The sequence below is a fragment of the Bos mutus genome, chromosome 12 (genome assembly GCF_027580195.1).
Source record: "Bos mutus isolate GX-2022 chromosome 12, NWIPB_WYAK_1.1, whole genome shotgun sequence".
NCBI classification, from domain to species: domain Eukaryota; kingdom Metazoa; phylum Chordata; class Mammalia; order Artiodactyla; family Bovidae; genus Bos; species Bos mutus.
This window is the reverse complement of record NC_091628.1, coordinates 31,109,626-31,129,572: the sequence shown is the minus strand read 5'-3', so window position 1 is coordinate 31,129,572 and position 19,947 is coordinate 31,109,626. Positions and strand designations below refer to the sequence as shown.

At 44.3% G+C, this 19,947-nt stretch overlaps 1 protein-coding gene across 1 annotated transcript in view; it reads left to right on the top strand.

The window, feature by feature from the left end:
- The window catches only part of MTUS2 (microtubule associated scaffold protein 2), a 383,765-nt gene that overhangs the window by 121,834 nt on the left and 241,984 nt on the right, over window positions 1–19,947 (top strand). Inside the window, 3 exon segments of the mRNA XM_070380475.1 lie at window positions 6,032–8,127; window positions 8,130–8,467; window positions 12,977–13,217. Of these exon segments, the coding sequence (XP_070236576.1) occupies window positions 6,276–8,127; window positions 8,130–8,467; window positions 12,977–13,217 (2,431 nt within the window). The 5' untranslated portion in view covers window positions 6,032–6,275.

Below are 19,947 nucleotides of genomic sequence, written 5' to 3'. Positions count from 1 at the left end.
AGCCTGTGGAACTGTTCTGTATCTTGATTGTGATGGTGGTGATCACAAGGTTGACTACATTTGCTGAAACGTGCAGAACGGTACAGTAAAGAGGGTGCAATTTACCATAGATAAATTATGCTTTAATTAAAAATGAAAAAATTCCTAAGCAGAAAAATGGTGTTGCTGTTCAAATGGCAAATAATCTGGTCATTGTGGTCATGAAGAATTTCAGAAGAGAGGAGATGGGACAGATAGTAGGGAAATTGAGAGAGAGAAGGAAGATTGATTGACACTTTTTTCTTGAGGGCAATTTGCATTTATTCAACAAGTAATTATGGGCACCCATTATGTGCCAGGTCCTGGCATATAGTCTGGGCATAGACTATGCCTGTAAACAAAACAAAAAACCCTAATGGGGCTTCAAGTTGTGTATTAAGATGAAAATGTGCTTTCCTGTTTTCACAATGAGGCTACCTTTAGGAATGTATTGTAAGGAAGTAAGGGGAGCATAAAGATATACATTCAGCAATTTTATATGAAGAACTATTTTAAAAGACAAAAGCTGAAAACAATCTAAAGTCTGACAGTGGGAGATTGACAGGGAAATTATGGTAAAAGTGACCATGACAAGTAATAAAGTTTTATTACATGTATTTATGTGGAGAGGTGTCCATGATATGCAAAGTATAAACCTGGAGTTAAAAAGCTGATTCCTTGAGTGTTAAAAAAAATCTGGGGTTCTACACATTAATCTCTGTTTTTTATGGTGGGAGCAGGGGACTTTGGTATATTTTTTTATTTTCTTACACAATGAAATTCCATTAAAAAAATAATGGGCAATGTAAGTATTTGAATTTTAGGAAAAAATCACTCAAGACAAAAAATAAATATTACACATAATAGGCAAAAATGAATACCCTATATATTCTAGGTGATACTCTGTCCTGGAAGTAAGGATGTTTTTTTAATGTGGAAAACAAATGCTTTCTGTTGTCAAATGTGAAAGAGGCTTCTTTTGGAGAAGCATGCAACATTTTTACTGGGGATACCTAAAATATCAATTCATTTAATATTTTGATGAAATATAAGATTGGTCTAGCCTTTGGAAAGCCAAGTTATGTCTTTTCCTGGCCCTTTACAAAATAGAGCATTTTGTTTACACATTCTTCACTCAAAATAAAAATAAAATAGCCTCTGCTAGCTAAGAAGAAAAGGGAGATTTTTTTCTGAACACAGTTCTGATTATATGTTAGAATAAAATGTGATGTAGTACTCATATTATGGACATAGATAAGGAGAGTAAAGCCAGCTGCAGAGAATGGTTCTAGTTTTACATAATTTAGCAACCTTTCACAGAATTCAGCACCACGGATAGCTACAGTGTCCTGGAACATAAGAGTTACCATCTCCCAACCAGTGATTCCTGGAGAAGAAAATGGCACCCCACTCCAGTACTCTTGCCTGGAAAATCCCATGGATGGAGGAGCCTGATAGGCTGCAGTCCATGGGGTCGCTAGGAGTCAGACACGACTGAGTGACTTCACTTTCACTTTTCATTTTCATGCATTGGAGAAGGAAATGGCAACCCACTCCAGTGTTCTTGCGAGAATCCCAGAGATGGCAGAGCCGGGTGGGCTGCTGTCTCTGGGGTCGCACAGAGTCGGACACGACTGAAGCGACTTAGCAGCAACCAGTGATTCAACTTTTAATCAAGCAATGAAACTGAATTTGTAAAGTTTATTCAGTCAGCAGTGCATCGAGTTTTAAACTACCTGTACCTGTTGAGAATAAACAGATACAGCATTATGAAATAGGACCAAGAACCTGGCTATTTCTAAATAATTGCCATTGCAGAAAGCATAGATGAGTGATTACCACAAGACTCTCTAAAATAGTTGAATACATTAACTTGTATGTGAATGCTTGTAAGTCACTTCACATAAAACTATCCTATTAAATTATAGACCTCAATAGATGCTCAGTAAAAATGTCAAACTTTGAAAGTTGGGATTTTGACTTTTTTGCATCATTATTGTATTTACCATTACATTTTGGGTTTACAGCTTATACATTTTTCTGTATTCATAAGTTTTTCTGAAGGATAATTTGTTGCATGGTAGGAATTTTAGCTGGAGCTTCTTTGGTGCCTAAGTTTTATTGAGTCAGATGGAATTGCATTTACATTCAAAGACACAGCACTTGAATATTTATGTGAAAATTCACAACTGATAAAGCATTCCCTAGCAGATTTGGCAGCTCAGAAGGAAAATACAGTATTTTTCATATCTTTTAAAACCCATGTCTCCATTTAATAACATAAAATCCCTCAAACTTTCTTTAGTTTTTAAATCTTCTAATTAAAATAAATATTATGACAAATATAAATCAATCATGATGATCCGAATGTGTTTTTCCATATAGTGTTAGTTGCTCAGTCGTGTCTGACTCTTTGTGATGCCACGGACTGTAGCCCGCCAGGCTCCTCTGTCCGTGGAATTTTCCAGACAAGAATACTGAAGTGGGTTGCCATTTCCTTCTCCAGGGGATCTTCCTGACCCAGAGATTGAATTTGGGTGTCCTGCATTGCAGGCAGATTCTTTACCATCTGAACCACCAGGGAAGGCCCTGAGAATTCTGGCATAGCCCTCCTAGGGGGAAGGGAAGAGGGTGCCTTACTGGTTAACCAGTTGGGAAGGTGGACTTTGTAATCTACATCTTAAAAGACTGGAAAAAAAATGAGGGCCCATGCTGTATTGAAAGTGATTCACCATTTTGAGCTGAAGTTGGGAGGAGATAATCCCAAGTGCCAACTATGTGCAAAAATGCTGTCCCAGACACTGTAGGGAATAGAGAGGCATCTGAGCTGTTAACCTACAGCCTAGTGAGCTTGCAGTTTAGTAAAGAAGACACACAGCTGTAATGGAACTGTAGAAAAAGGCTCATCTAAGTATAATAAAAGAAGATGTGTATGCTAAGTCACTCAGTCGTGTCCGACTGTTTGTGACCCCACAGACTGTAGCCTGTCCGTGGGATTCTCCAGGCAAGAACACTGGAGTGGGTTGTCATGCCCTTCTCCAGGGGATCTTCTCGAGCTAGGGATTGAACCCAAATCTCTTATATCTCCTGCATTGGCAGGTGGGTTCTTTACCACTAGCGCCACCTGGGAAGCCCAATAAAAGATGTGAAAGTGAAAGTGAAGTCGCTCAGTTGTGCCCAACTCTTTGGCACCCAATGGATAGTAGCCTTCACCCAGCTCCTCTGTCCATGGGATTTTCAAGGCAAGAGTACTGGAGTGGGTTGCCATTTCCTTCTCCAGGGAATCTTCCCAACCCAGGGATCGAACCCAGGTCTCTCACATTGTAGACAGATGCTTTACCATCTGAGCCACCAGAGAAGTCATATTTTTTAAAAAATTATATTTATGTACATAAAAGATGTACATAAATATAATTTTTAAAATATGGTATGATAGTGCCAGAAGGAAAGATCTAGGGATTTAGGATGTGGAGAACTAATATCAAGCTACTTCTTCACCTTTTTTGGGGAAAGGGGAGAAAGGAGAAATCAGGAAAGGCCTAATGAAAGATTGGCATTCTGAGCTCAAAGGGTGGAGCTGTGGGGTGCTTGTGCTCAGTCGCTCAGCTGTGTCCAACTCTTTGCGACCCCATGGACTATAACCCACCAGACTCCTCTGTTCATGGAATTTTCTAGGCAAGTATACTGGAGTGGGTTGCCATTTTCTACACCAGGGGGATCTTCCCAACCCAGGGATTGAACCCACGTCTACTACATTGGCAGGTGGATTCTTTACCACAGCGCCACCTGGGAAGCAAGAAGCTATGGAATATGAAGGCCAGTTTTACTGGCAGGCACATGTCAAGTAGAACAGTAAAGGGGATTAAAGCCTGGAAGCATACATGGGCCCAGCGCTCATCAGACCTTGAATGTCAAGCTGGGAGATGTGGCCTTCGCCCATCATTCAGATAGTGGTATGGTCACATTAGCGGACAGCACAGAGATGGGGGTCTGCTGAGGTCTTCTGTGTCCAGGCATGCCTTCCCTGCTGTACTAGACAGAATAAACATGGTGACAGGAAATTGAAGCGCAAGATAGAGGAAGAGATTGTTTATGAGGACCTAGATCCTATCTGTCTGCTTAATGATGCAAGAACATATATACACTCAACTGAAAGGTTCTGGACAAGTTGGTCAAACCATCAGCAGAGATTGAGAGCCAGGGAGAGTCAGGAGAGCCGAAGACATGCCTGATGGTTAATGATGGACAAAGACAGTTTTGTTTGTTGGCAAGGAAGAGGGTGCGGTGCTTACCTGACGTGTCAGTGAGCCTGATGCTGAGTCCGTGTTGCGTTTTAGAAAGCACTGGTCACTTGTCACTCTCTAGCAATCACATTGTGGGCTGCAGTGGCTGATACTCTGGTTTGAGTTGTCACTGCCGAGAATTTACTGATTTCCTGCTGCCAGCCTCTGCAGTTCAAGCTCAAGAGGTCTGTTGGTTTCATGCTTATAATTCTGCCCTCAGAGAATTAGAGACGCTTACTTTGTGGGTTGGCTCACATTTGTGGAATTCTTGCTGTCTGTGACTTTCCCGACCCAGAGAACATGAAGCTCTTTTAAACTGCTGTCCTATTGATTTACCTACATGCTTTTTGTATTTGTGCCAGAGGCACAAGGAAAACACCTTAAAAACTGAATAAAGAAAGAAAGAAGGATGTACTGAGACTCCCCTCTGTGTCAGGGAACTGAGGCTGGGATCAGAGTGTCAGCGCCCGGGTTAGGCTTGAGGCTGGACCTGGAGGTCCACTGGCCTTCTCGGGACCAGCCTGACCTAAGGAGTGGGAGGATGAGGACGTGAGTACAGAGTGGACAGAACGGAAGTGCAACACGGCAGGGAGGGGAAGGTGTACACTTGTGCGTAGGCGTGTGTGTGTGTCTTTTGTTTTATTCTGTTTTTTATTTAAAAATTTTATTGAGTATAGTTGATTTATAGTATTGTGTTCAAGTGTACAGCACAGCAATTCAGTTATACGTATGCTTATATCTGTTCTTTTCTGATTCTTACCTGATTCTTTTCTCATACAGTAGTTATAGAGTATTGAGTCGTGTTCCCCGTGTTGTAAAGTCAGCCCTTGTTGGTTATCTATCTTGATTTGGTTTTGTGTGTATGTTAATCATAGGTGTGTGTGTGTGTATGTGTGTGTATGTGTGTGTGTGTGTTTGGACAAGATTCTATGAACATGGGGGGAAAGAGTGGAAAGACTTAGGCTAGGATGTTACTGCATCCTGTGGTGGGGAGTAGGGAGAAGGGACAAATAAAAAAAATGACTGACAAAAACTTAGCTTATAGGAAATGATCTCATTAATGGAAAAAGTACACGCTGTGTGTAGATGCAAGCAAATGAAAGGAAAAGAATATTTATAGCAAGAATACTCTCATGGGGCATGTGAGGCCTGAGAACGACCTAATGCTGGGAGCGTGTGATATTGCTTTCTATACCGATATGTTACATTTGATGATGTCCACCAGGTTTCTCCGTTGTACAGATGAAGTTTTCCTTTGTAAGAAATAAAGCAGTCTGGAGGGTGGTGCTCTAAGACTGTGTAAATATCCTGTTTCCCAGCAGTTTTGCACTTGGTGATTTTAGCAACCGTTGGTGTCCCTCATCCAAGATAATTATTACTCTGGTGAATACAAAGTGGTGATTTTTCTAATTGTCTAATTTTTCTTGTATCAGTTGGTATTCTTCTGTGAAGAAGAACCTTCCTTTCTCGTCTGCCCTTTTTAATCAGTATCAGTATGAACTTGTGGGTTTTTAAAATATAAACTTAAGATTTAATGTGTGTTTATAATCCATTTCTAACATTAATCATTTCGATGTTATGTTCTCCCGTGCCCCTATCAGAAAAGTTTTGGAGAAATAGTATCTGGATTGAGTGAATGAAGTAATGGTAGGAAAGTGATGAATAAATCTGTGTTTACCGAGAGTTTCTATCTGTCAATCTAGTGTACTTTTCTTTTTATTTCTCTCTAGGTCTCATGGACTAATTGGCTCTCATTCACCGGGAACCCAACAGATAAGTCGTCCTTCTGTGTGTGAAGAAAATGCTCGGTTTTAAAACTGCTCTGAAAATGATGAAAGCAGGATCGCCCCGGTGACGCTGTCAGGGGGCAACAAGCAGCTTGAGAATTTCGTCTTCTCCAGGTAGCAGCTTGAAGGACACCCCTTTCCATTAAGGAGGACTGCATGGCAGGCAGCCCCCACTGACGGCTGGAAAATGAGTGTTCCAGTGGCTCCTAAGAAGTCATGCTACAGCGAATTGCGGGACAGCACAAACGGAGCAAAACATAATAACGACCGAGTCCTGAGTTTGGGAGATGCCAATGCCAACCCCATCGTGTTGGAGGTCGGCTCCTCTTCTGACGAGCCTGCCACATGTGCTGTGCCAGAGGAAGTTGGAAATGCAAATTTGAGGGGACCAGAGAGTAGTCCCCGTGTCCCGAAGGAGTTTCACCCACTTCAGGGCTTTGCGAAGGCATCTCAGGCCGTCCCCACCGGCCTGAAGGATTTTAAATTCTCTCCGATGGCTCAGAGAGAACGGAATGAAGAGTCCGAGCTGGAGAGAGGTGCAGACCACCTACAGGCCCTTCGGGGTCTCCAGGGACCAGGTCTGCCGAGTCGGAGGACTGTCATGGGCGAGTCTAGCCTGGAGGTTCCGGCTAAGCGGGAGGCTGATGTCCCCCGGCCTGTCCCCAAGGATAAGTTGGCCAAGACCCTTGACAACGAGGAACTGAGGAGGCATTCTTTAGAAAGAGTTAGCAGTTCTGCTGCAGCAGCGGATGTGCTCACAAAGGAGCGGGCTGGGGGCCTGGCCTGGCCGCTTCCACAACCCACAGGGCTGGGGTCCCCAGAAGCCCCGCATCTGGTGCCCGGTGATGGGAGGGGGCCGCCAAAGATGGGGACAGCCCCTTCTCCAGGGCTGCCTTGTCCTCTGGCGGACGGGACCTCAGAGGGAAAGGGCGCACGTCATCCTAAACCATCTACCTCAGTAACCATGGAGATCGTCCCCTTAGAGATCCAGCCAGAGAGGGGACGGGTACCCAAGGTCAGCGCCCAGAGCACAGCACCTTCTGCCCATCCAGAGTGCGCTCTCGATTGCTCTCCAGCCTCGAAGGATGTCCCGAGAAGGCCAGAAGCACAAGTGGGTCCGGTGAAGGTGGAGCCCAAGACAGAGCTGAAACCTGTGCAGGAGTTCAAGTCCACCCAGGTCGGGGAGCTGGGGTGTCGTCAGGGGCATGGCGTGTCACCTCTCGGGAGAAAGGAGCCAGCTGGAGAGGTGCAGCCAGGAGCCTCAGCCGCTGGGTTGAGCAGCTTGGCACATGGCGTTCCCCACCCCCCGGGTGCAGGAAGAGACAGAGGTGAGCCGGAGAAGGGAGGTGAGGATGGGTCTCTCCGAACCACCCCCAAACCGAGCCCTGGTTCCTCACGAGCTGCGGATCAGCAACCCACGTCCAGAAGTTTGCCAGGCGCAGCTTGGAAGCTGGGTGAAATGGTGCCCAACGGTGTGTCACCAGGGGATGGTCACGTAGCTTTTGTTCCTGGAAACTCGACTGACAGCAAGCCCTCTGGTGCCAGCGATGAGAAAGGCGTCCTGGGAGATGGGAACAGTGTCAACACTATGGTTTTTGACTCAGCTTCCTCTGTTGGAGAGAGCGAAACTCGGGTCCCTGAGCCCCCCAACCCTTCAAGCAGCCGCTCAGAAGCCGAGGAAGGCCAAGAGGTCTGTCTATCTGTTGCAGAGACCAGGAACCATCTGGAACCTGCAGTGAAGACTGAAAGCACCTCCCCAGCGAGGGCAGATGTCCTTCTCGGTGTCCCCGCGTCCCTCCACCCAGAGACAACTGTGAATGTGGCCCGCCAGCCCCCGCCACCCAGCAGCCGCTTTCAGGACTTGGGCACGTCAAGTGTGGATGTGGGGTACCCCCCGGCCGCCCTGCCTCCCGCTGACAGCACCGGGTTGTCACACGCCTCCCCCAAAGTGCCTGCCAAGAACGCCTGCCCTGGGGCCCTCCCCCGTCCCGAGGACACACCCACCTCACTGGAGGGGACGATGGGCCCCCCGGTTGAGAAGAGGAAGAGCGGGCGGACCCCAGGCCCGTCGTGATGCCCAAGCCCAAGCACGTGAGGCCCAAGATCATCACCTACATCCGGAGGAGCCCACAGGCCCTCGGCCAGGTGGATGCGTCGCTGGTTCCCATGGGGCTCCCTTATGCTCCGCCTGCGTGCAGCGTGGCTCTCCCCAAAGAGGACAAGGCGGCAGGTGGTGACCTGAAGCCGGCTGCCGGCCTCTACGAGAAGTTCAAGCCGGACCTGCAGAGGCCTCGGGTGTTCAGCTCTGGACTAGTGGTGTCGGGGATCAAGCCCCCAGGACATCCCTTCAGTCCAATGAGTGAGAAGTTTTTGCAGGAGGTAAGAGAATGTCATTGTGAGACAGTCTGTGAGTTGAACATCCTAAAGTTCGTGAGGTGTTTTCAATGAATTGTGAAAGCAGAGTGTCCTCTCTTAGCAAATTCTAGACGCTGATGGACGTATTTGTAAGAAAGGGGTGTTTTGAACTAGAGCAGATTGCAGGCAAATGAACGGTTTCCACTGGAAGAGATTGATGATCAGAATGAGGTGGATCTAACATCTAAAGGGATTCTTTTAAATTCTGCCTGACATAATACATAAAAGTTAGAAAAGCATTTAAATTGGCTTCTGTATTTAAATTGTTCTTGTTGTTGTTCAGTCGCTCAGTTGTGTCCGGCCCTTTGTGACCCCATGGCCTGCAGCACACCAGGCTTCCCTGTCCATCACCATCTCCTGGAGTTTGCTCAAACTCAGGCTTATTGAGTCAGCAATGCCATCCAACCATCTCATCCTCTATTATCCCCTTCTCCTCCTGCTTTCAGTCTTTCCCAGCATCATCAGGGTCTTTTCCAATGAGCTGGGTCTTAGCATCAGATGGCCAAAGTATTGGAGTTTTAGCTTCAGTATCAGTCCTTCCAGTAAATACTTAGCGTTGATTTCCTTTATTGTTATTCAGTCGCTTAGTCCTGTCCGATTCTTTGCAACCCCAAGGACTGCAGCATGCCAGGCCTCGCTCTCCTTCACTGTGTCCTGGAGTTTGCTCAAACTGCCACTGAGTCAGTGATTTCCTTTAGGATTGACTAGTTTGATCTCCTTGCTGATAAGTGAGCACGATTCTTCTATAAAGTAGTGGGAAAAAAACCCCAAATGAATATATTATTCAAATTGCTCAGACTTGATCCTCTTCTGAAGGAGAATATTTCCCTATGGGAGACTTTTGTGTTTGTACACAGTACAGTGAGTAGAAAATAATGTGTTAGGCATGGGCTCTGTTTTAAGTCTAAACAATAGTTACAGCTAGCATTTAGTTGAGTGCCTGCTATGTCCTGGGACCACATAGCGTCACATTTCATTTTTGCCCATCTTCGCCAATCCTTGCTGTGATTCTCTGCAGGGTGGGATTGTGGTGCTCTCATCATTGTCCAGATGAGGAAGCAGATTTGGAGAGCTCTGAGTCCCTCATCTAAAGCCACAAAACAAGGGCAGTGCTGAGATAGCCACCCAGGTCCTCACTGTGCCGCCCCTCTCAGTACCACGGGGCTGGGGCCAGTTGTTCTCCCAGAGCTCAGAAAGCAGGTTTTCTCTGGACTCAAATCTCATGACAACCAGCGATCAACTGAGAGGAAAGTGAGGCCAGGTCAGTGCTCCCCCTGACACCCTCCAGTTCTTCCCAGGCCGCTGTGGGCATGGGTGGGAGCTGGTAGGATGGCTCAGCTGTTAGGATGCCCTCCGTCTGGCTCCTTCACTTCCTGACCGCCTGGCCTTTGTTCCCGCTCCTTTTGCTGCCTCAGGGCCTTTGCACGTACCTTTGCTCAGGATATTCTTCTCTCAGATACCTGAATGGAGAAGGCAGTGGCACCGCACTCCAGTACTCTTGCCTGGAAAGTCCCATGGACGGAGGAGCCTGGTGGGCTGCAGCCTGTGGGTCGCGAAGAGTCAGACACGACTGAGTGACTTCCCTTTCACTTTTCACTTTCATGCATTGGAGAAGGAAATGGCAGCCCACTCCAGTGTTCTTGCCTGGAGAATCCCAGGGACTGGGGTGCTTGGTGGGCTGCCGTCTGTGGGGTCGCACAGAGTCAGACACGACTGAAGCGACTTAGCAGCAGCAGCAGCAGAAGATACCTGGAAGACTCTCCTTCACATTCTGTAGTTCTCTGTTCAAAATATCACTTCATTATGGAGTTTCATTTGAGGAAGTGTAGGTGATGCTGTGGTAAAGAAGCTGCCTGCCAGTGCAGGAGATGCAGGAGACTAGGATTTGATCCCTGGGTTGGAAAGATCTAGAAAGGAAATGGCTACCCACTCCAGTCTTCTTGCTGGGAAAACTCCAAGGACAGAGGAGCCATATGGGCTACAGTCCACGGGGTGGCAAAGAGTTGGGTACGACTGAGCACGCTTCATTCAGTTCTTCAAATAAAGTAATTCTGTGCCACCTTCTCCCCAAAAAAAGATACCCCAGATTTTTCTCTGAGAAACACGTTTGTGAGAAAAACTGTATTTAGAGATGTAGACAAGAATCCTGTTCTTTCTCTCTGACCCGTCTTATCGTTTCTTGTGTATATTTTCCATCTTTGTTGCTTCTGGTCCTTCCATAAAATATAGAGTAATTTCTATATTAGATGCACATTCCTCCTGCCCACCCCCACAGATATTCTGAAGTCTTAACCGTCTGGAAGCCATCCCAAGTCTTCACGAAGTGGCTTGAGTGTTCCTGCAGCTTTAGTAGCTCTGAGGGGTTGGGAGAGACCCCGTTAGCACGGGGATAGAAGTGCCGCTGGGCACAGCCCCTTGATCTGAGGACTGTTTTCTGCCTTAATCAGAGAATCTAGGGCCCAGACCCTTTCTTCAGGCTACAGTAAGAACCTATTTGCTCATGTGCCTGAAATGATTTTAGAAATTTGAAATCACAAGGATTCTTTAGTTTGCTTTTAAATTATTTCTTTAAAAATACTCCATTGGAGAAGGAGGGGGGGAAAAAACCTCCATTTGAGGTTAATCTCCCTGTGTCTATGACTGTGCAGTGACACCTGCTGTGTTTTGTCAATAAAGATGAAAGAAAAGAGTGTGACGCTTTTTTGTAGATGCTCTTGTTTTATTAAAAATGCACAGAGTAGGCATAAAAGGAATACTTTTTGTTATCTTACCAGAGACAAATTACCCAACAAAATGATCGGCACCGAAGTTCCTGTAATCGTTAAGGTTGTTTTCCAATGATGGCGTGATGAATTTTGACCCAAGAAACGTATCCAGTTTGAAAAAATGGAATAATTACTGAGATAAGACACTGCAATCTGAAAAACCCAACAGATGTAGGTTAGAAATGGTAATTTCTTCATGAGAGCACCTGCTGAAAGACATGAACAATGACACCAAACATTTAGACACTAAAATTTAAAAATCGAGGGGATGTGAGTATAATTGAAATGCCAAAGATTGATAGTGAGAGAGTAAGTAGAAATCGTAAAAATTTTATCAGAGAGCAGATGTAGAATATTCTTTCATAGGAATATAATTTGCTGGAGCCTGAGTTCCGTCTATCGGCTATAGCAATCATACATATTTTACAATGTGATTATGATAAAACTTTAAAGGCCTCATCTTTTGTTTCAATAATGTCAATTTAAAGAGAACTTTTATCTATTTCGACGTTAAAAGAGTATTAAATTAAGGGTTTATCTCTTCAGCAGCCTGGATCACAGCTTTATAGCCCCTATTAAAGAATGTTGTTAAATGCCTGTGATTCCTGAATAGAAAGAGGTTTGACTTGTAAAATGTATTGTGATTTAGAGTAGACTTAATTAACATGTATGTCTTTTCATAAGCCTCTGACTCTGTTTTTTTTTAACTTGAAGTAAGGTTATTTTTCGGTGACTTATGTTCTTCATTTCTAGCATGAGGAAACACTGATGTTATGAACAGGCTTTGTGAGTACAGAATTGCATATATAAAAGGTAGCCATATGATTGCATATATGTAAGGTAGCCATCCATTGTGTTCTAATCCAAATGGTTAATCACAGGAAGTAGTAACATGATAACATGATGTTATGTTATTGGATTCAGGAAAGAATGAAACATGATTCCTTTATTTAATAGATGTTTGTTGATTTCAGCTCTGTGCTAGACATTGTTCTAGGTGCTATGAATTCAACAGTCAACAAGACTCTGCCCCAAAACTTCCATTCTAGCGAAACTTGCTCAAACATTCCTGGAGGCACCACCATACTAGGGAAGACAATCAGAGGTAATTGAGTCTCTCATTTTTAATTGTATCAACAGAATATAGAGGCCTGAAAACACATCTTTCCATTAACTTCTCTATTCTTCCATTAAATAACCTTTCCTCCCTCATTAACAATGCATAGTTTATTTCCTAAGTAGCCTAATAAAGACTTAACCTAAACTGATTAAGTTCATCAACCTGTTGTAAGACAAGGTCACCAGAAAAACTGCCTGTTCTCCTTGGGAATAAGGAAACTTTCATAATTCCATGAACATTTGCTAAATTCTTGCCTTGCATCATTGACATTATTTATAGATTGACTACTTGCACAAATTCCAATGATTTCATAGTGATATAATTTTAAAATCTTATGGAGGGAGTTCTTGTTTCTCCCAGTGGAATGTAGATTCATAGAGTATTAGAACCAGCATAGACCGAAGGGATCATCCCGTTGTGGTCAACTTAGAGATGAAGACCCTGGGCCCAGAGAAGGTAAGTGATGGGTGATGGAGCAGCTCAGTGATGCCAGAGTGGTCATTGTTGGAGCCTTGGTCGTAGGACGAGGTTCAATGCTCATCCTATGATGTGCGGTTTTCTGATTGAGCTTCTGGTCATTTATCCTAGGTTGCAGAACGCCCTGGAAAAGAAGAATTTTGTTCTCCTCCCTATACTCATTACGAAGTTCCCCCAACTTTCTATCGATCGGCCATGCTCCTTAAGCCCCAGCTGGGATTGGGTGCGATGTCACGTTTACCGTCTGCCAAGAGCAGGATCCTGATTGCGAGTCAGAGGTCTTCCGCGAGTGCCATCCACCCACCGGGAACCATAGCCGCAGCTGCCAGTCTCTACAGTTCCGACCCTGCAGGTAACCAATGCAGCAGGGACTGCTTTTCCTGCTGTGCTTTAAAATAGTGAGCGAATAAAATGAGGGTAGCTGTCTGAAGTAGGAATGCCTCTCCTTCTTTAGAAGGGCCTTTTCCCCTTCTTCCATTTGCTTGTAGATATGGACACTTGTCGAGACTCCTCTACCACTGTCTTCCTCTGCGTCACCCTTAAAATGACGGCCCTTATAATCACCACTTTACAGCTTTTAGTTTCTCCCTCCCCTGATGCATCTTATGGACCAGGGTTCAAAAGATTGTTTCTGTAAAGGGCTACATAGTATTAATAAGTATTTTAGGCTCTCTGGGCCATAATGATCTGTGTTGTAACTACTTAGCATGAGAGTAGCCAGAGACAGTATGTGCATGCATGGGTGCAACTGTGTTTCAACACAGCTTACTTTGCACAGATACAGGCACACCTGGGAGATGCTGTGGCGTCAGTATTTGCTTCACGCAATAAAGCGAGTTTTGAGGGTTTGTGTGTGTGTGTATGTGGTTTCCCAGTGCACCTAAAAATTATGTTCACGCTGTGTGTGCTCAGTCTCTCAGTCGTGTCCGGCTCTTTGTGAACCCATGCACTGTAGCCCACCAGGCTCCTCTGTCCATGGATTTTCCAGGCAAGAGTACTGGAGTGGGTGGGGTAGCCATGCCCTCCTCCAGGGGGATCTTCTCGACCCAGGAATTGAACTCACGTCTCCTGTTTCTCCTCCATTGCAGACAGATTCTTTACCCACTGAGCCATCTGGGAAGCACTGGAGTCTATTAAATGTGCAATAACATTATGTATTAAAAAGCAGTGTATCTACCTTAATTAAGAGCTGTTTATTTATAAAAAATCTGAACCATCATCTGAGCCTTCAACAAATCATGCTAATAACATCAAATATGAGTGATCACGGATCAGCATAACAAGCATAATAGTAATTTAAAAGTTTGAAATACTGTGAGAGTTACCAAAATGTGACACAGAAACATGAAGTGAGCAAATGCTGGTTGGAAAATGGCGCTGATAGAGTCCTCGAGGGGGTGCCATAAACTTTTGATTTATTTAAAAATGCAGCATTTGTGGAGTGCAGTAAAATGAGGTATGTCTGTAGGGGACTGGATTTGGCCTGCAGAGAGAGACCTTCCTGCAGTACAGCAGTGACCGTATCACTCTTTTCAGCTTTTACACGTCTTGGACAACCCATGTTTGCCCACAGAATGGCCCTGCCCCAGCCCCGTCCTGTTCTGCCCTGGCTGGACCATGTCCCTCCACTGATGTTCTCTGCTCTTCTCTTTCTGTCTGTCTGTCCCTTCTTCTGCTCATGTCATTTCCTCTAAGTTTTACTTTATTGTCCTATCTTATTACAGAAATAATACATACCTGTTGTAAAAAATTTTGAATATAGAAAAATATAAAGATAGAAAGTCACTGTACTTACATTTTTAGCATCCAACCAGAGTTAATATTATGGAAATTGTTCTTCCCACGTGTTTCTTTCTGTGCATGCTTTAATAGCTGAATTAATACTGAATGTGAATTTTGATTTTTCCTACTAATATTATATTGTAGGCATTTCCTATGGTGTCAGTGTTTTAGAAATATTTTAATGGCAGCATGAGATTCTGTTTTATTCACTTAGTTATTGTTTTAACAAATTCTGGGTGGTTATTATGTACTAATAGTTGTAAATCGAGGGCTGCAGCACTGAGCAGAGAACTCCTGCCTTTGTGCAACTTAGTCTAATGGATGAAATAGACAGTAAAAAAGCACAAAGATAAATGCATTATTAGAGATTATGATAAGTGTTAGGAAAGCGAGAAACATAGTGCTTTGAGAAATTGCAACCGTAAGAGTGTTACATGAATGGGACAAACGTGGTTCTGGGCAGCCTCTTGGAGGAGGTAGAAGAATGGGTGGGGAATAGAATCAGAATTTACTTATGCAAATTGGGCTTTGCTCGTTCTCCACTGTCTTCCATAATGTTGCAATTTGGATCTTTGAATTTATTTGTTTTTTTTCATATTCTTCTCTTAGATTATCTGAAGTGTAATTGTTGCATAAATGCAGATTCCAAACATTTTTTAAGGCTGACTTATTTCGTAGAAAATGTGTAGTAATTATTTTTATACTGTTGTTGAAACACTTCTCAATGCCACACCCTTGCCAGTGTTGAGTATTACCATTACAGTGATTATCACTACTACTGCTGTTATTATTGTATGTCTTTTTAAAAATGTTATATTTTACTTGGCTGCATTGGGACTTAGTTGTGGCATGCAAACTCTTAGTTGTAGCATGTGGGGTTTCTGACCAGGGATCACACCCAGGCCCCTTGCATTGGGAGCATGGAGTCTTAGCCACTGGCCCACCAGGCAAGTTCCTGCAATTCTTTTATCATTAGTGGAAGAACACATTTTTTAATCTGTTTGTCATTTTGTGAGTTGTCATTTACTCAGGTGATTACTGGTCGTCATAGTGGTTAGTTGTTTTCTTGGCAAGCACTGCTATAAAAATCAGATTATTTTTTTACTGGTTCCCATGATGTGTGTGTATTATGATGGATCTACCTGCTGTTACAGGACTGCTGCAGGTTAATTATGTGTTCAGTCACTCATTCAACAATTAGTGCTGTGGCGCAGTTACGTGTCAACCTTGTTCTAGGTGTGGGATAAAGCCGTGAAAACAGAAAAAAGTCCTGGTCCTTGTTTTAGAATTTCAGGATGGGAGTGGGCACACTTCTTTATTTTAGTGGATAAATAAATCACATTGTTTATCGGGAGCAGTTGTTCAGTCGCTCAGTCAGGTCCGACTCTTTGCGACCCCATAAACTGCAGCATGCCAGGCTTTACTAGTATTGAAGAAAATGAATCAGAGAAGGATGAGTAGGAAGTTTGGGTCAGGAAGAAGGGGGATTCCAATTTTATTTTTTGAAGAAGTAGTTTTAAATGTTTATTTAAGCATCTACTTGCATTTTCTGCTCCCTTTATGTTTTTATGGCTTTTTTGGTTGTTGTTTTATTTTCATTTATTGTATATATTTCTTTGGTCATGCTCCATGGCACTCAGGATCTTAGTTCCCTGACCATGGGTGGAACCTGAGCCCCCTGCATTGGGAACGTGGAGTCTTAACCACTGGTCCACCAGGGAAGTCCCAGGATTCCAATTTTAAATAAAGTGGTTGGGAAAGGCCTTCCTGAGAGATGACCTTTAAGCCAGTCTCCAAAGGAGGACAGGGAGGAAAGAGCCAGTGCAAAGGCCCTGGGGTGGCAGGAAGGCCAGGGAGGCTGGAGCTGAGTGAGGGGGCGGGAGGACGGGCTGCGAATGTGAGTAGACAGGTGAATTAGCACGGAGGGGACTTGCAGGAGGCCTCAGAAGGTCATCAACCTTTGACTCTGAGTGAGGAAACCATTAGAGGCTTTGGAAGCGGGGAAGTGAGGCAGTGTGATCAGAGTTTTGCATCAACAGGACCTCTCTCAAGTCCCAGGTTGAGCGCACGCTCTAAGGGGACAGTTTATCTATGTTATCTCCCTTCCCTGCCCCACACACTGCCCTCAACTCTACAGACCTTGATCTGTATTTCAGCTCCCTGTGATGGACAGACTCTGAGCCCCTCCTGCAGCTGCTCTGGCATGGACAGTGCCTCCAGGCAGAGGGAGTGGCAGTGATCAGGCTCCTCTCTTCATTTTCCTTCTCCAAAGGGTCACATTCCTATGTTGGCTGTTGCACAATTTCTTCCGAGTCCTCCATGATAGACTATCCCACTGGGACCCCCTACCCATTTCCTCTGTGTGTGTGTGTGTGTGTGTATGTGTGTGTGTGTGTATGTGTGTGTGTGTTAGTCACTCAGTTTTGTCTGACCCTTTATGACCCCGTGGACTATAGCCCACCAGGCTCCTCTGTCCATGAGATTTCCCAGGCAAGAGTACTGGAGTGGGTTGCCATGCCCTCCTCCAGGGGATCTTCTTGATCCAGGGATCCAACCCACATCTTTTATGTCTCCTAAATTGGCAGGCGGGTTCTTTACCAGTCTGTGTGGGGAGCATCATGGCTTTAGTGTGGCTTAAAGAACCAGATATGCTATAAATACAAGCTAGTCCACAAAGCATGTTCTCCCAGTTTCTTTGTTATAAATTAGTACTCTTTCCTAAGACCCTTAAAATTTTACAGATCTTAAAGTGATTCTGCTGAAAAATAAACCTAAGCACTTCCTTACTTTGTACATAATTTCTTGTTTTGTGTATGGTGTTTTCTGACTCTACAGTCAGGCATAAACCTATGAAGTTTCACTGTCAAACTCAAGATGCTGTTTAAGTTCTCAAAGGACAACAGCAAGACTGCTAGTTACCTCTGTTTGTTGTTGAGTCGCTCAGTCCTTTCCGACTCTTGTGACCCCGTGGACTGTAGCCTGCCAGGCCCCTCTGTCCATGGGATTTCCTAGGCAGGAATACTGGAATGGGTTGCCATTCCCTTCTCCAGGGGATCCTCCTGACCCCAGGAATTGAACCCAAGTCTCCTGTATCTTCTGCACTGGCAGGTGGATTCTTTACCACTGAGCCACTGGGGAAGCCCCAGTTACCTCCCTCTAGGTGGACATAAAATCTGTCTTAGTGAAACCTAAGATTGAATATAAAAACAATCTGTTAAGAAAACACAATTTTTTATTAGATCCTTCACTACTTGGCTCAGACGATAAAGCATCTGCCTGCAATGCAGGAGACCCTCCTGGTTCAGTTCCTGGAGAAGGAAATGGCAACCCACTCCAGCACTCTTGCCTGGAAAATCCCATGGACAGAGGAGCCTGATAGGCTACAGTCCATGGGGTCACAAAGAGTCGGACAAGACTGAGCGACTTCACTACTAAAGAGTTAAAAAGGCAGTTCTTTACTGTACTGCATTTTTAGTAGATTTATATATGTTTTATGTTCCTTTTTTCTGAAAAACATCTCTCATGGCCTAATATGTTATGTAAAAATTGTTAAATTATATAGTGTATGCCGTGTCAGGATATAATTTATATTCATGGAAATAAGTATACCCAACGTTGCTGAAAGCCTGGCAGTTTCATGGTGCACCCTGAGAGAACTGTAATATTTTTTGAGAGGGATAGTTAAATGTCAGAATACAGTTTTTAAAAGACGAGATGAGAATACTTTACTCTAGAAATAACCAGAGAAGTTCAGTCAGAAAAGGTAAGTTGAGACAGTTTTTTTTTCAGCTTATTTTGTTATGAATTCTTCTTGTTAAAAGGAAATTTTATTTTGGAGCTCAACATACTGGGTAAACTTGCCTCTTTGGTAAATTTTTTCAAAAGGCAGGTTGAATCCTGCCAAATTTTAAAATGTAGGGCAATCAAGTTAATGTCACATATATTGAAGGAGAAGTAAACTTGATTGGAACAATTTAACACAGAGGCATAGTATTAATTTTTGAAAAGCCTGAGCAGTCATGATAATGTCAGAATGGAAGCTCTTCGTATAGTGACCAATGTTTGGAATGTAATCAGTGAATCCAGTATCTCTCACCTGGCCTCCCAGGTCTCCAAGGGCAGGTCTCCCTGCTGGAGCCTGTTTGTATCTTTCTTTCTTTTCATGCTGGTCTCCATACCCCCGCCTCATGGCCTCCTTTCAGCTCTTTATGCATTTCAACCCCTTCCTGACAAAAGGCTCCTGTGGTCAGCACGCCTTCTAGAACACACTTCCTCCAGCACACTCCAAGACTAGCCCTGTCTTCTCCTTCAGGTTTCAACATAAATGTCATGGCTCCAAGGACTCCCCTGGTGGTCCCATGGTTCGTACTTTACTTCCCAATGCAGGGATCCCTGGTTGGGGAATCAAGATCCCACATGCCTCATGCCCGAAACATAAAACAGAAGCAATATTGTAACAAATTCAGTGAAGACTTTAAAAGTGGCCCACATCAAAAAAAAAAAATCTTAAAAAGACGTAAATGTCATGGCCCTGGAAAGAAACCTGACTGTGATCCCCCTATTCAGGGCCCCTTCCCAATCAGGTACTTTGTAACACATTTTCCTGTTTGTCTCCTTCACCAGTTTATATCATGGCCTGTGATTCTTATTTTGCCTTTGCACACTGGCCATCTCTCACCCCACTGCAGTGCATAGTCTATGAGAAAAAGTGAAAGTCACTCAGTTGTGTCTGACTCTTTGTGACCCCATGGACTATCCAATCCATGGAATTCTCCAGGCCGGAATACTGGAGTGAGTAGCCTTTCCCAGAGGATCTTCCCAACCCAGGGATCGAACCCAGGTCCCCCACATTGCAGGCAAATTGTTTATCAGCTGAGCCACAGGGAAGCCTGAGAATGCTAGAGTGGATAGCCTGTCCCTTCTCCAGCAGATCTTCCCGACCCAGGAACTGAACCAGGGTCTCCTGCATTGCAGGCAGATTCCTTGCCATCTGAGCCACCAGGGAAGCCCAGTCCGTGAGAACAGGCATTTAGAACTGCAATATCTTTTGAATAAATGTTAAGAGTAGCAGTAGCAGTGGGAGCTCTTGTGTTTGGTTTTTTTTTGTTTGTTTTCATCATTAGGGAAAGTTGATAAAGTGCTGAGATGATTTGGAGCAGAAAGCAGGCAAATTAAGGACAGATAGTAAATATTTTAAGCTTTGTGGGCCAAACAGCCTCTGTTACAACTACTCCACTCTGCCATCGTTAGAGCAGAAGTGGCCACGCCAAGTGAACGAGTGTGGCCAGGTTCCAGTAAAG